General features: G+C 35.7%; 2 protein-coding genes across 2 annotated transcripts; both read right to left on the bottom strand.

Annotated features, from left to right (window-relative positions):
* Positions 1-3565: 3565 nt before the first annotated feature.
* On the bottom strand, positions 3566-5270 carry LOC143624525 (membrin-11-like). Its single transcript, XM_077095145.1, has 4 exons — positions 5036-5270; positions 4212-4332; positions 3956-4105; positions 3566-3863 (listed from the first exon to the last, which is right to left on the bottom strand). The coding sequence occupies exons 1-4, from the start codon at positions 5266-5268 to the stop codon at positions 3702-3704; spliced, it is 666 nt and encodes a 221-aa protein (XP_076951260.1). The 5' UTR covers positions 5269-5270; the 3' UTR covers positions 3566-3701.
* Positions 5271-6575: 1305 nt separating this feature from the next.
* LOC143624539 (protein RRP6-like 2) lies at positions 6576-11819 on the bottom strand. Its single transcript, XM_077095156.1, has 14 exons — positions 11094-11819; positions 9849-10004; positions 9575-9733; positions 9408-9491; positions 9230-9309; positions 9089-9139; positions 8893-9001; positions 8723-8805; positions 8574-8619; positions 8406-8493; positions 8151-8320; positions 7857-8015; positions 7490-7591; positions 6576-7384 (listed from the first exon to the last, which is right to left on the bottom strand). Exons 1-14 carry the CDS (start codon positions 11811-11813, stop codon positions 6734-6736), a joined length of 2658 nt encoding a protein of 885 aa, XP_076951271.1. The 5' UTR covers positions 11814-11819; the 3' UTR covers positions 6576-6733.
* Positions 11820-13828: the final 2009 nt, after the last annotated feature.

Below are 13828 nucleotides of genomic sequence, written 5' to 3'. Positions count from 1 at the left end.
TTGTCCTTTTCGCCTAACCCGGTTAGATTTTCTCGTTAAGTCAGGTCATGTGCCTTGCACATGAGGGCAAATTGGTCAATTTACCTATTTAGTTAAAAATGTTTTAATAAATAAAGAAAAACAATAAAAAAAACAATTAATATATATTTATATCTTTATCTCTCTCCCCCCTTCTTCTTCCTCCATAGACACCACCAAACTTTCCGGCGGCCACCACCGACGTCTTCTCCGGTCACTCCGCCGTCTTTGTCATAATCTTTCTTGTGCAATCCTTCCTTTGTAATCCTAGCTAATCGCACCTGTTACCTTGAATATTTTGGCGAATCAGATATATAACTCTAGGTGACTTGCAAAACCTATGTTTGAACTCGAATATGGAATGAAATATAGTGAAATTGGTCTGTGGTGGGTTAGGTTTTACACAGTAAAAGTAAGATGAGGGCTTTTAGGATTGGTATTATATTTTGAAACCGGAAGTGTTTGTGCATACATTTAATAAAACCCCGGCCACCGGAAATTTCAGAAATTTCCGATTAGAATCCTAGGTTGGGTCAACAGTCTATGAAATTGAAATTCGTCTGAGGTAGCGATTGAGAATGGAGTGTATGTTTTCAAAGATAATAATAATAATAATAATGAATGTGAAGTTGAGTTGGGAATAGCGAGAAGAAGACATCCCCTACTTACGGAGGGATTGGAAACCCCCTCACATAGTTCATCCATGAGCTCACCCAACCACCAAAAATCCCACCTTTACAAACCCCAATTCAATTTCAAGCGGTGGCGGTAGTTGCTGGAGGTTGGTAGTGGAGGAGGAGGAGGATGGGGAACCAGTGTGGCCTAGCGGTGGCATCAGTGGCTGGTATTATGCGCAGACAGAGGGAGATAGAGAGAGAGCTTTGTTTGTCGGAGAAGACGGCGGCGGCGGTGGCTGCCGGAGAGCTTGGTGGTGGCCGTCGGAAAGCTTGGTGGTGGCCATGGAGGAAGAAGACGAAGGAGGAGAGAGAAATAATATAAATATATATTAAGTTTTTTTATGTTTTTTTATTTATTAAAACATTTTTAATTAAATAGGTAAATTGACCAATTTGCTCTCATGTGCAAGGCACATGACCTGACTTAACAAGAAAATTTAACCGGGTTAGGCGAAAAGGACAAACGCTGTTGGATGTTGAAACGTAAAGGACAAAAGGGATCAATTTTGAAGATCAGGGACAACGAGTGAAATTTGGGTGAAAGATAAAGGACAATTTCTGTAATTCTATCTAAATTGTTTATTGTATTTGGATATTGTGTGTATAATTGAAATAAAAATAATTAATTAGATATTGTCACATTTATATTATGATAGTATCTTCGAGCTGTGAATAATCGGATCACGCCCCTACATTTCCGCCTTAGGTTGAGGTGTGACATGGAAGAAAGAAAGGATGCATCTCGAAATGATGAGTTGGAGTTAAAAAGAGGAGAGAGGGTGCATGTGGCAATGGTGGGTAAAAAGCTGATGTGGCACTGATGACTACGATGTATGCAAAAAATGCAGGACCTTGCATTGCGGGTAGTCTTAGAAAGGTTTTTAAAGATTTTAAAAAATATAAATATTTTTCTAATGTGACGGCTGACTAGGCATGTTTTTGAGTGTTTTTTATGATCCTTATTTGTGATCTTATTGGTGATAGTGATAGATAGACGTGCACAAAAAAACCGGTTCCGGAACCTAACCGGTGGAACCGAACCGGAACCGGTTCCAGTTCCAACCCGGTTGGATCAATACCCGGTTTTGGTATTTTTGTACCCGAAAATCGTACCCGGTTCTAATATTTATATGTCAGTACCGGTCCCAAACCGGTTCCTACCCGGTTATTAATTGGAACCGGTTTGGTTCGTACCCGGAATAACCGGTTCCGACGGGTTTTTTTGAAGGGTCAAACAAAAGTCAAACTAGCCGTTGGAGCCGGTTCCAACGGTAATATAGCCGTTGGAACCGGTTCCAACGGTAATATAGCCGTTGGAACCGGTTTTTGGGCCAAACCTATATATAAGTTGTTTCCATTACTTGTTTCACCACCAAACTCAAAAACAAACTACAATACTACTCCTTTAACAAACCCCTTTTCTAAAAAATAACTATTACAAACATTATTAAAACATAAACGATACTAAACATAACAACTAAAACATAAAAAACAAAGTCCGTCGTTTTAACCCGGGAATACTTATTTTTGGGTTGTAGAGCCGGACGACTCTCCCACTTCCGTTTTTTTAGCTTCCATTCTTCTTTTCTCTCGACAATACTTATTCGTATGTTTTCGTAATGTCGAGTTGGACGCTGCTTTAAGAAACTTCGAGCAATATTTGCAACGTGCCAACTCATGTGAGTCGGTCATGAGACACAAATCGTAATGAACCCAAACATCGGGGCATCTTGTTGTTTCGATCACCATAACAACGTCATCATTGGTTGCCATTTGTTGTCGGTTTAAGGTTACTTGTGGTTTGGAGTGTGTTTTATAGTTTTGGGAGTGGTTTAACAAGTACACAAACAAACCTTTCTATTTATAGAAAGAAGATAACCTATTTATAGTTAAAAAACCGGTTCCAACGGTCTAAAACGGTTATATAGCCGTTGGAACCGGTTCCTAACGGCTATATTGTTTAAATTTCAAAAAAAACCGGTGGAACCGGTTTTTGCGTAAAAACCGGTTCCGGTTCCAACCTACCCGGTTCCTAAAAGATTGCATTTTTGGGCATCGGTTCGGGTCGGGAACCGAACCGGTTCCTGACTGGAACCGGTTTCATTTTCTACCCGGTATGAAAAAAACCGGTTCCGGACCGGTTCGGGTTTTCAAGATGAACCCGATTTGTGCACCTCTAGTGATAGATAGTTCTTTTTAAATAAAATAATAATCTTATATGATGCAATTGTAAAAATGTGAATTGCCTAGACCAAAGGGTGTATATTACATATAATAATTCACTTTTAAAATTTACAGCTGACCTGATCCAAACAACTTGCTACAAAGTTTTTAGTCTCAAACACCACATATAAATAGATTTCATGCTAATGAAAGAATAACCATTTTACCCTTTTTTATTAGAAAATTATATATTTTCTACATTTGTATTCTTAAGATATATTCAAAAGATCTACGAACATTTCCATTAGGTGTTCTTGATTCTTGAAGATGTACTCAAATGTGTACAAACCCAGACATGAAAAATCAAATACCCTGATCACAAACATTCCTCAACAATAGAAACCTTCATATCAAATTTAACAAATGTTATTACTAGATAGAGGTGCAAAAAAAAAAAAAAAAAACACCTACCTGATCATTTTGACTTTGTTTAAACTCAGCTCCAACAAAAAAACTGTTTGGACTTTTGTTGACCCAAACAGGAACCAGTTCCAACTTGAACCGGTTTGGGAAAAAACCCGGTATGTGCGCCTCTATTGCTAGATACCAAAGGAATGTGGCAAATGGTATGAACATAACCGTGTGATTTAGAAAACCTATTTACCTCGGCCAATCGTGAGACAAAAAGAATAAAGGGTATACACTAATTAGAAACTCTTTATATAGTCCAAATCCTACAAACTAATGCTCTTAACAACCAAAATTCCTTCCCAGTATATAATAAAAGCAAAGATAAGACTGAAATACATCAAGATACTATTTATAGTGAATAACAAGAAGAGATCACCGAGCCCACCTCAAGAAAGCAATTACTATGATTAATGTAAGAATCATGCCTGCGTATTTAATCCATTGGTCAACTCGATTTCGCCTCTCAATTACCCTCAACAGAGAATTCGATAGTCCCAGTGTGTTGAGCACATCTAATGCTTTCCTTTGAGCTCCCTGCACCTCAGATGTTAAATTCCAAATCCAAATATTAAAATTATTCAAACATATGCATATGCATTTAGCAAACACATAATATATTAAACAACCTTTAAGCGCTCCCTTTGTTCAGAGTATTTAGCAAGAATGGCTGTGCCAGTTGCAGTTGCCTCTTCCAACATTCCAGAAGAATTACGGGCAGACTGCATTGCTTGTGTTTCCTCATCAAAAATTCTCAAAATATGAGAGGATTCACCATTCTGAATCAAAATTCAAACAAAAGCATTATTGCAGTTACAACTGCTGACGTGTATGAAACCAATCCTTGATCCAAACACAATAAAGTGATAGAAACAATTTACATACAGATCTACCAAGCAATTCTGCTCTCTCTTGTGCTTCTTGCATCCTCCTCTGCTGCCTCTGCATATACCTATCTAAACTTTCTCTCAAAGAATCAGCCTCTTCGGCTACTTGCTCCACTTTTCTGTATATTTCACATCACGCATTCGTATCATTGTTTTGTTGAATTTGAATCATATTAAGATCAAATTTCACGATGCTCTTTTAGTTTCTTACCTTAACAGTTGTCATTAGGGCTGTAAACGAACCAAACAAGGCCTTGTTCATGTTCGCACATAAAGCTTTTATTGGGCAAACAAGCGGTTCACGACCAACTAACGGAACAATATATCTTGTTTGTGTTCCCTCATTAAGGAAATGAACGTGTTCGTGAACAGTTCACAAACCCAAACGACTGAACACAAACAATGTTTTATCTGACTTGGCTAACCGGAAACGCTCACTGTCAACGGTTCAGTCCAACTACAAAGTTTGTGTTGGTGTTTTGTTAACATTCATATTCATATGTTAATTTTACATATAAATTAATCACATAATACTCATTAAAAGCATTAAAAACCTTTAATGAACATCGTTCATTTACTTAATCAAACATGTGCATTCGTTCATTTATTAAAGGAACGAGCACAACCGAACTTCCCGCAGACATTCAGTTCATTACAGCCCTAGCTATCATCATCAATCCATGTATCAAAGGCCTTGTATATTATAGTGCAATTTTCATTCCCTACGTTCAGCTTACAGTAATTACAGCTAATTTGACATCAGATTCAACTCGATCGAATTAAATAAATTCATATAATTAATAGAATGACTAGAAACCGAACCTCTTCCATAGATCTCGCTGCGGCTTTGACGCAATAGATCGCCAGAGAGCGTCCATCTCCGAACCTAGGGTTTGGATTTGAGAGATGTCTCTCCGGACGCCAACGGACAGTGCCGGCGAGTCCACGGACACGGCCAGGCGCTCGAGTCTCTCGAGATCATCTCTCGTCTTCAACAGCAACCGCCGGGATCTCTGATACACCTCCGACAGAGTCACTCCTCCGGCCACAGCCATGGCGAAAGGGCAATGAATATATTACAATTTAATCATTACAACAACTCGTTGTAAGTGTGTAATCCTCGATTAAGTTTACCCCGCCGGTCTAATTATGGACGTGGAATTTTCCTAAGCTGTCTCATGATTCGTCATATTAGCTGTGTTCCGGAGTCTCATTTAAAAGGGGAGGGGAACGAAAAGAGAGGAAAATATGAAAAAATTATGTTACCGAAGAGTTTTTTAAGAAGGGGAGGAGAGGGGAAAGGACGGAAAATGTTAGAAAATATGAACATATTATCATCCTCTTAAAATTGGAGAGATTAGAAAAGAAAATACTTGTATTTAATAATAATTTTCTATTAATTCCTAAATTACCCTTATATCTAATTTCTATTATAGTTTACTTAAAGGGTATAATTGAAAAATTGCAACTTTCCTTTTTTTTCTTCTTAACTCGGGAACAGCAAAAATCTTTAATTTCCTTTCCTTTCATTTTCTTTTTTATTAAACTCAGAAACACGAAATAAAATCAAACATTTTCCTTCCCCTAGCTTTCTTTCCTGTTATAATTCCTCTTCCTTCCCCTCCCCTCCCCTCGTTAAATGAGACTCGGGAACACAGTGATTGTGTCCGGTTTTGAAACTTGACATGATTTATAACTTACAAGTTAAAAAAACAAATGTGTGTTTCTAATCATCAAAGTGTATTAAAATTGATAAGATTTGTTTGGGATTGTGTATTTAACGGTGAAATCTTGTCATTTGTGGGACTTGAATCTAAGACCTCCCAACCTTTGTAGTTTAAAGGTTTTGTCTTTACCAATGGGTCACCACCAACCACATTAGTTAGAAAAACGCATATTTAGAAGGTAAATAATTAACTTCGAGGATTAAAAAGAGGATGTGGCACCTATGCTGATGACAATGTACAATTACGCCAACTCAATGTACAACCCCAAAAAATTCAATTAAATGATGCAAGGTATGCGAAAGATGACAAGTCTCGTGGTTTAGACAACGCATATGAATGGAATGAGAAAAGTGATGCGTTGTTCCAGTCCACACCATACCGTCCCAAGGCTATCATGTGAGAGGTAAATCAGCCTCACTCAACAACGCAATTGGCACTTCGGTTTGGTTTCAAATCCACAGCCTCTAGGTTATGGCTCCAAGTCGACGCTCCTTGAAGAGTCGTAGCAAAAGCTAAGGGTGTAAGTGAGACTAGGGCAAACTATTCCTATGTACCAAGCTTTACAGATTACTTCCAGATAGAATCTTCAGCCATCATTGAATCATAAATCACAAATACATACACACACATATCAGTAACATAAAAGCCATGAAATGTTATGATGCATGAGTAAAGATAAAAATCCAATCTAAATTGTATAAAAATCATTTTGGATGTTTTTTCTTCCCACAGTCAAGTTTGCTTTTAACAGTTCTTAAAACAGTTCCTACACATGTATCAAAGAAAACCCCCTCTATCCTCGGAAAGTTGAACTCCGGTTACCAGTTGCCGGAAAAGCCTGGCGCCGCCTACCCAACTGAAAATCGCCACTCCTTTCACTACCACCAGCATCCTTCTTCCTACCACCACCGACCGACTTCTTCCTGTCATGCTTACCCTGATTGCCATCATCTTCCCCACCAGACCCAGGCCCATCTTCCCCGAACCTCACTTCTTTCCTAGCTGCTGCATAGTCAAAGGGCACCACATTGACCAGCCCTGCTGAACCACCTTCCACCCTCGATTTCGATGTTTTCTTCTCGTCCACGGTCTTTACAAACTTTTGGAAGCTCGATGAAAGATCTGAAAGCAACATGTTTCCATCTTTTTCTTCATCAGAACAAGAATCAGAATCCAACAACTTCACATTGTTTTCATCTTCTGTTTTCTGCTCGTTGTTCTCAGCATTTGCTGGTTTTTCCTCTTTCTCAACATCACAATCAGATTCCAGCAAAATAATGTCACTTTCTGGTTTAGAGACTGTTGTCGAGGGTAAAACCGGAGTTTCTTGAGGTTTCGGGCATTCTTTCACAATAGGATGTAAAGCTTCAGTTTTATCAGCGAAAGAACGAAATGGGAAGGACACAGAAGATTTGATCTGTTCAACCTTAATCGCCTCTGTTGCCTGTTTGTTAGCATATGTAAATTTAACAATATTGTTTTGACATATACAAAATAACTCAAATAACATTTAAAGAACGAAAAAATTAAACATGTTTTCATTCTTCACCTTCGATTCAAGACTGGATTTTTTCTTTCCTGCTGCATTACCAAACATGGCTCCAAAGGCACGGCTTGGCTTCTTTTGTACTTCAATGCTTACTCTGGAAGCCTGCATTTCCAAACATGTCGAAATTCACTAAATGCGCATTTATTATAAATAACTTCATTCAAACATTCAGAATATTCGTTGAAAAATAAAAGGTTTATAATCATACTTTACACTAACTATTTATAAAAAAATATCTATATGGGGGCGAAAAGTGTTTCGGGCCAACCCAGCCCTTTTGAATTGATAACCCCTTATTTTACCACCTACAACTTTTTTTTTAATGAAAAGAAAGAAGAAACAAAGAAAAGGCAAGCCAGTGACATACAGAAGAGATATCGAATTTATTGTTTTGGTTCGATCCAGCAATTAAGTTTCCAACTCCCTTCTCCACAGAGGCGTCTTCTGCAACATTACTAATACTTCCACTTCCTGCAGCTTCTGCTGCTTCTTCACCATTAGCAATTTTTGCATTTCTTGCAGCCATCTGGACCCATATACCATCAAAACAATTTATTTTATCAAATAAAGTTTACAACTTTATCAAGGTCTTTTTTATAAAGGTTTCTTAAACTTCATAAAAAAAGCACAAACTTGAAGCCAAAAAAACAAGAAACTTCACCATTTCAATGTGTTCCTCCTTCAGTTTCTTGGCAACAGGTTCGAATGCAGCCCCATTCTGCATGGAATGCCTAATAATACTAACAACAGGACCAAGATTCCTCTCAATATACGGGTGTCTAGATTTCAATAAGTGGCGCAATTCTCCAGTTGTCACCGGCATTTGCTTTGCTTTAAAAAGAGAGTAGATAAACATAATAAGTTAATATTAAAACTCAAAAAAAACAGAAAAAACATAAAAGAATTAATCCGTTACCAATTTCAATAAGAACTTTGTTTGGCAGTATATAACCAGTACTTTCATCTTCTGAACGAGCAATAACATCTCTCCATTCAAAAAGCCCCTACATTCCATCAAAAAAAACCCTTGAAAATATTATCTACCATATCTTCTCACAAAGAAAAAAAAAATGCAATGACTTACTGCAGCAATCGCAAGTTGCTGACCGCTGAGAGCAGCATCATACAACCTGAATCAGCAAAAATAAATGCTTTCATATAACAAATACAAAACTGGAATCTGTGAATGTATCAGTCAAAATGTAAAGCTTGAAAATCATAATGGGAATCTACCCGTATACGTTTAAATACGAGTCCGCGTTCAGAATCTCTTTCTGATAGAGTTGCATGCATAAATCATAACTGCGCTGGTATACCTGAAACCAACAAAATTTTAAAATTTAATGAAATTAAAGAAAAAGTGTTATTCACATATCATACAACAAAAACTGAAGATTACTTACCTCTACAAGAAGGGCTTCAGGGCAGTCTGGATCAGTTGACGACGAAAGCAACCTTCTTTTCATAACATCGTATATGTACAGAAGATAATGTGTGTCTTCTCTAGCATATCTATTAAAATAACAATAAAAAACCGCATGTAAGTATGAAGAAATATGTAATAAAATAAAGAGTAAATTCATAGAAAGCAATTAATACCTCAACATTTCATCAGTTAGCGGTCGCAATCGCCAGTCTGCATTTTGGTATCTGTAAAGAAATAGAAAATTCAATTAAAAAAATAAGTTTAGAATTCTGTTATGTGTTATTTGAGTGTAAAATTGGACAAAAGAAACATACTCTTTATTTGCAGCAACGTCACAAAAGTGTCTCAATAGGTACTCTAAGGAGTTTCTCTCCAGCTTCAGCGCCTTTGAAGCCTATACAATTTGCAATTCACACTCAAATTGAGCATACTCAATATGAATAAAAAATGAATAAAGCATACTCAATATGAAATGAAATTATGAAAGATAACCTGTCCAGTATCAAACATATTGCAAACGTATATACCAAAGTCGCGTTGCAGCCATATAATATCCCGATCGGCTCCATGCATAACCTGATATATTGTAGTGTCATGAAATGGTTAAAAATTGTTTAAAAAGTAGCTTCTAAAATTCTCCTTCAGACAAAAGAGATTACCTTTCTTTTGGTAGGATCTTTAAAAACCTCTCGCAGATACGGTCCAATTTGAACCCGCAGTTTCAGTGTATCTACAATAAAATCTTCGGTTCTAGTGGATATTTGCATCAAGCAAGTCAAACCTTGAAAAGACCGATATTGATTGTGCTCTAAATCAACCTAAACAACACCAAATCATAATAGTGACCAATATTAGACAAAGAATCCATGCATTTACATTATGAAGCATTAGCAAATCAACCAATTAAATAAATGTTTAATATAAAAAGAATACCGCAAATTCATTGGCATCACGCAATTTAGCAGCTAACTCCTTCAAATCTTTGACATCTTCTATGAGCTTGAAAGGTGTACTTTCAACTGGAGGTGGTTTTACAGGCTCTACATCACTTACCGTTTTATCAATGAAATCCATGACTGAAAGTTTCTCCTACAATACATGAGAAGTAAATCTCAATATTTTGTGGAGCCGTGTATATACATCATTGCACTAGATAACAAAACCACAATAGCATCTTCGTATCTCGCATGATATCAAAATGAAAATCCAAAAGGCAAGTTCCAACATCTTCTCAACATTCAAGACCAAACAAATCAACTTCATTTCTACTTATAAATTATAATAATACATAACGGACTAAAGAGCAATAAGATTAATGTATTAATGAATTCTACCAATCTTCCTTTCATCAAATCACATGGAAAACCTAGAATCAAAGTGGAACCAGAACAAGATACAACAATTTCTTGCACAAAAAATGGAACCTCTAAAGTGAAATGTTAAATGGCTTGCATAGATAACTAAATAAGACCCAACAAATTTTATCATATTCAATACCAATAAATTCACTAAATATTTATGCTAAGGCACAACAGATTAACTGATAAAAGAGTAAAATCAATCTGAACACCAGAGACCCACGATAACATCTTTTTCATCTCTTACACTTACACTATTAACAAGACTCAAAAAAATGAAAAAATTAAACAGCTAAAACAAAAGTCCCTCTTTATAAGCAAAAAGAAAAAAAACAAGCACACTCTCTACGTGTCTACTCATGCATAGCGAGTAACAAGCAAACACTTTTTCCATAAAACCACCTTAGAAACTAAAACTAAGGACATGTATTAACATCTTCATTTCTTACATAGTAAAAGTGAATAGCTAACCAGGATAACCCCATATTAAAAAAAAAACCTTGTCCAATAAACTTCTACTCAAAATCATACATAAAGTAAGTGTTGTGCTTCTATTCACTTATATAACTTCAAATTCAACCCAAACTATACATATTTTAGTACCAGTAACTCACCAATCTTAGGACATGTATTAACATCTTCATTTCTTACATAGTATAAGTGAATAGCTAACCAGGATAACCCCACATTTAAAAAAAAAAAAAACATGTCCAATAAACTTCTACTCAAAATCATACATAAAGTAATAACTGTGCTTCTATTCACTTACATAACTTCAAATTCAACCCAAACTATACATATTATAATACCAGTAACTCACCAATGGGTGTATCAAACTGGACCCATCCTCATTTCTCTTCAACCAAACATGTTCAAATGGCTGATTATTATTATTCACCAGTATCTTATACTCGTCCTGCGGCCTAGGAATCGATGCGATATGAAACGAAACTTTCGCCTTCGATGCCCCAATAGCATTACCATCCCGAGAAACAACCTTCACAGATGATGAATTAGAATCACCCAAATTATAACCACCACCATTATTATGATTATTATTGTTATTATTATTATAACCCGAAAAATCTTTATCAAGCACTTTCTTCTTCCTGCCTTGAACCAGCTGAAACCCATCATCATTATTCATAACCCTAACGCCAGTTTCCTCTTCTTTACTTCTAACCCTCTTGAACTCATCAACAGACGCATCAAATCTTTCAAACACTTCATCGTTGAAATTAACCAACCAGTCATAAGCTTCATCGTCATCTTCAAGATACCCAGATGGGAAATTAGCCTGCTTTGTGCCAAACAATTGATCTGCTGATGACCCAATTGATTCAAGAATCGATTGGGAGCCTTTAACCATTTCCTGAACTGGGTTCTTGAAATCTTGGAAATTGAAGTAGAAGTGAAAATCTTGGTTGTACGGAATGGCGCGTGAAGAGGCGGATAGGTTTGAAATTGAAGATGGGAAAGATGTGGGTTTGGTTGAGGAAGAAGTGAATTGCTTTAAAGCTTCGGTTTTGGATTGATCCATGGCGGAAATGGGTGTGAATTAGGGCATTGGGGTTTTTGGGGAGAGAGGTTAGGCGATTAGGGTTTAGGAGTGAAGAACGTTGTAGCAAAGACAAACTTCACGTTTTTTACTTTTTAGGGCTGGTGAGAAAGGAGGATAAAGAGTAAGATAATTAACTTTTTGTTTCACTGTTTTAAAGTTAAGTAAACAAATCATAGATTATATTCACATTTACATTATTAATTTTCAGAGGTCAAATTATTTTACATAGTGGGAGGTAAAAATAAGAAGTATGAGAACAATTTGTATCCACATAAAAAAACTTTTAAAAAATTAATAAAAAAATTTAATAAAAAACGAAAAAAGTAAAAACACAAAAATGTTTTCACCGTCTTTGTCGTTATAAAAAAATGTTGAGTGAAAATCATCATTGTGTCTTTTTGTTTATCATTGTGTTTTGTGTTTATTTTCGTCATTGACTGTGTTTTTTCCTTGACATTGTGTCTTTTTTCCTTGATATTGTGTTATATTACTCAGTATTATGTAACATTTTTTCGGCATTATATTATATTTTGCAATCTATTGTGTCTTTTTTTAGTTATAACCGTGTCTTTGGTTCATTTTCGTCATTGTGTCTTTGATCTCGGCATCGTGTCTTTTCGTCGTGTTTTTTTTTTTAAACGGGAATGATGGAGGAAACATTTTAGTTTTTAAAATTATTTTGTTTTTTATTTATATTTTGAGTTATAAATTTTTTTAATTTTATTTTTTGAATTTATTTTAAAGAGTTTTTGCGTGATCACAAATCCTTCTCGTACTTCTTGTTTTTTGTCTCCCTTTGTATTTTAATTTTACCCTAATTTTTAGAATATCAAAAAATAGCAATCCTGTTTCAAAAAATGTTTAAATTAAGTCACTTGTGCAAATTTTTCTCAAATCAAGCCACTAACTTTTCAAATCGAGTCTCAACGATTTTTTTTCTCGTCAATAAAGCAATGGAGGATAAAATGTGGGGGTCGGGATTTGCAATATATGTGGTTAAACTTAAAAATAATTAAAAAAAAAAATTCAAAGTAAAACTAAAAAACATAAAAAGATTTTTTATGTGAAACAAAAACGAAATTACTAAATGATGGATCACATTGAAACTAAATTGTCTCTCTCCTGTAAATCACTAGGCCATGTGTTTTTATCCCATTTTTAAAAAGGAAATCATTTTTAGAGGTTAGAATAAGTCAGTCAAGTTTTAAGTGAAAAAAAAAGGCATCAACGCAAGATATGAAGATGGCTGTACCCACTGCATTTTTGCAATTGAATATGGGCATGTAGGTGTGCACAAATGGGTGGTTGTTGGTTAAAAGGGTGCTGGAGTTGAAACGATAACTAATAATGATGTTATATCTATGTAAATTGTAAAGTCGTTCAATTATTTACAATCAAAATAGTTACTGTTTAGGAAGGTTTTCATAAGGATAAACTCACATAAATAAGTAAACGTGTACCTGCAAATAAACGAAGCAAAACAAATCATGCATTTGAGCAAAATATAATAAAGCATTTAAGAATATGTGATGAGCGAATGAGTTTACCTCAACCAAATCGTAATCAGATAACTAGTCGCTAAAATTAATATTGGTTAGATAAAAATAAATTTATCTTTATAGTGAACATTCTATATACTCACCACTTACAAAATGTCTTATGGCTACAGGTTTTGGGTGTGAAAAAAGTACGACGGGTGAAGGGCGTCGTCACCATAAGATCATTCAAGTGAAAGGATGCCACCCTTGCAACATGAAAGGTTTCGCGGGCGTTGCCCCTCACAGACCTTATTATTATTGTTATAATTAAACTATTGAGCTAACTATTTCACTCCACTTCGTCTCACAATCATATTACACTTCATCATAACGCATTCAACTTGATGTGAAATGTGGCCTATTTGCTAGCTCGGTGCTTGCATGCTGGTATTTGGTTATTTTACATTACATTTTTCAACCTTCCTATAACATATAGCCTTATGAATTTTGATTCTA

This window comes from Bidens hawaiensis, unplaced genomic scaffold (assembly GCF_021521415.1).
Source record: "Bidens hawaiensis isolate Kalapana, Puna unplaced genomic scaffold, B.hawaiensis_p1.1 tig00003857_1, whole genome shotgun sequence".
In the NCBI taxonomy this organism is placed as follows: Eukaryota; Viridiplantae; Streptophyta; class Magnoliopsida; order Asterales; family Asteraceae; genus Bidens; species Bidens hawaiensis.
This window is presented reverse-complemented; position numbering and strand designations above follow the sequence as displayed.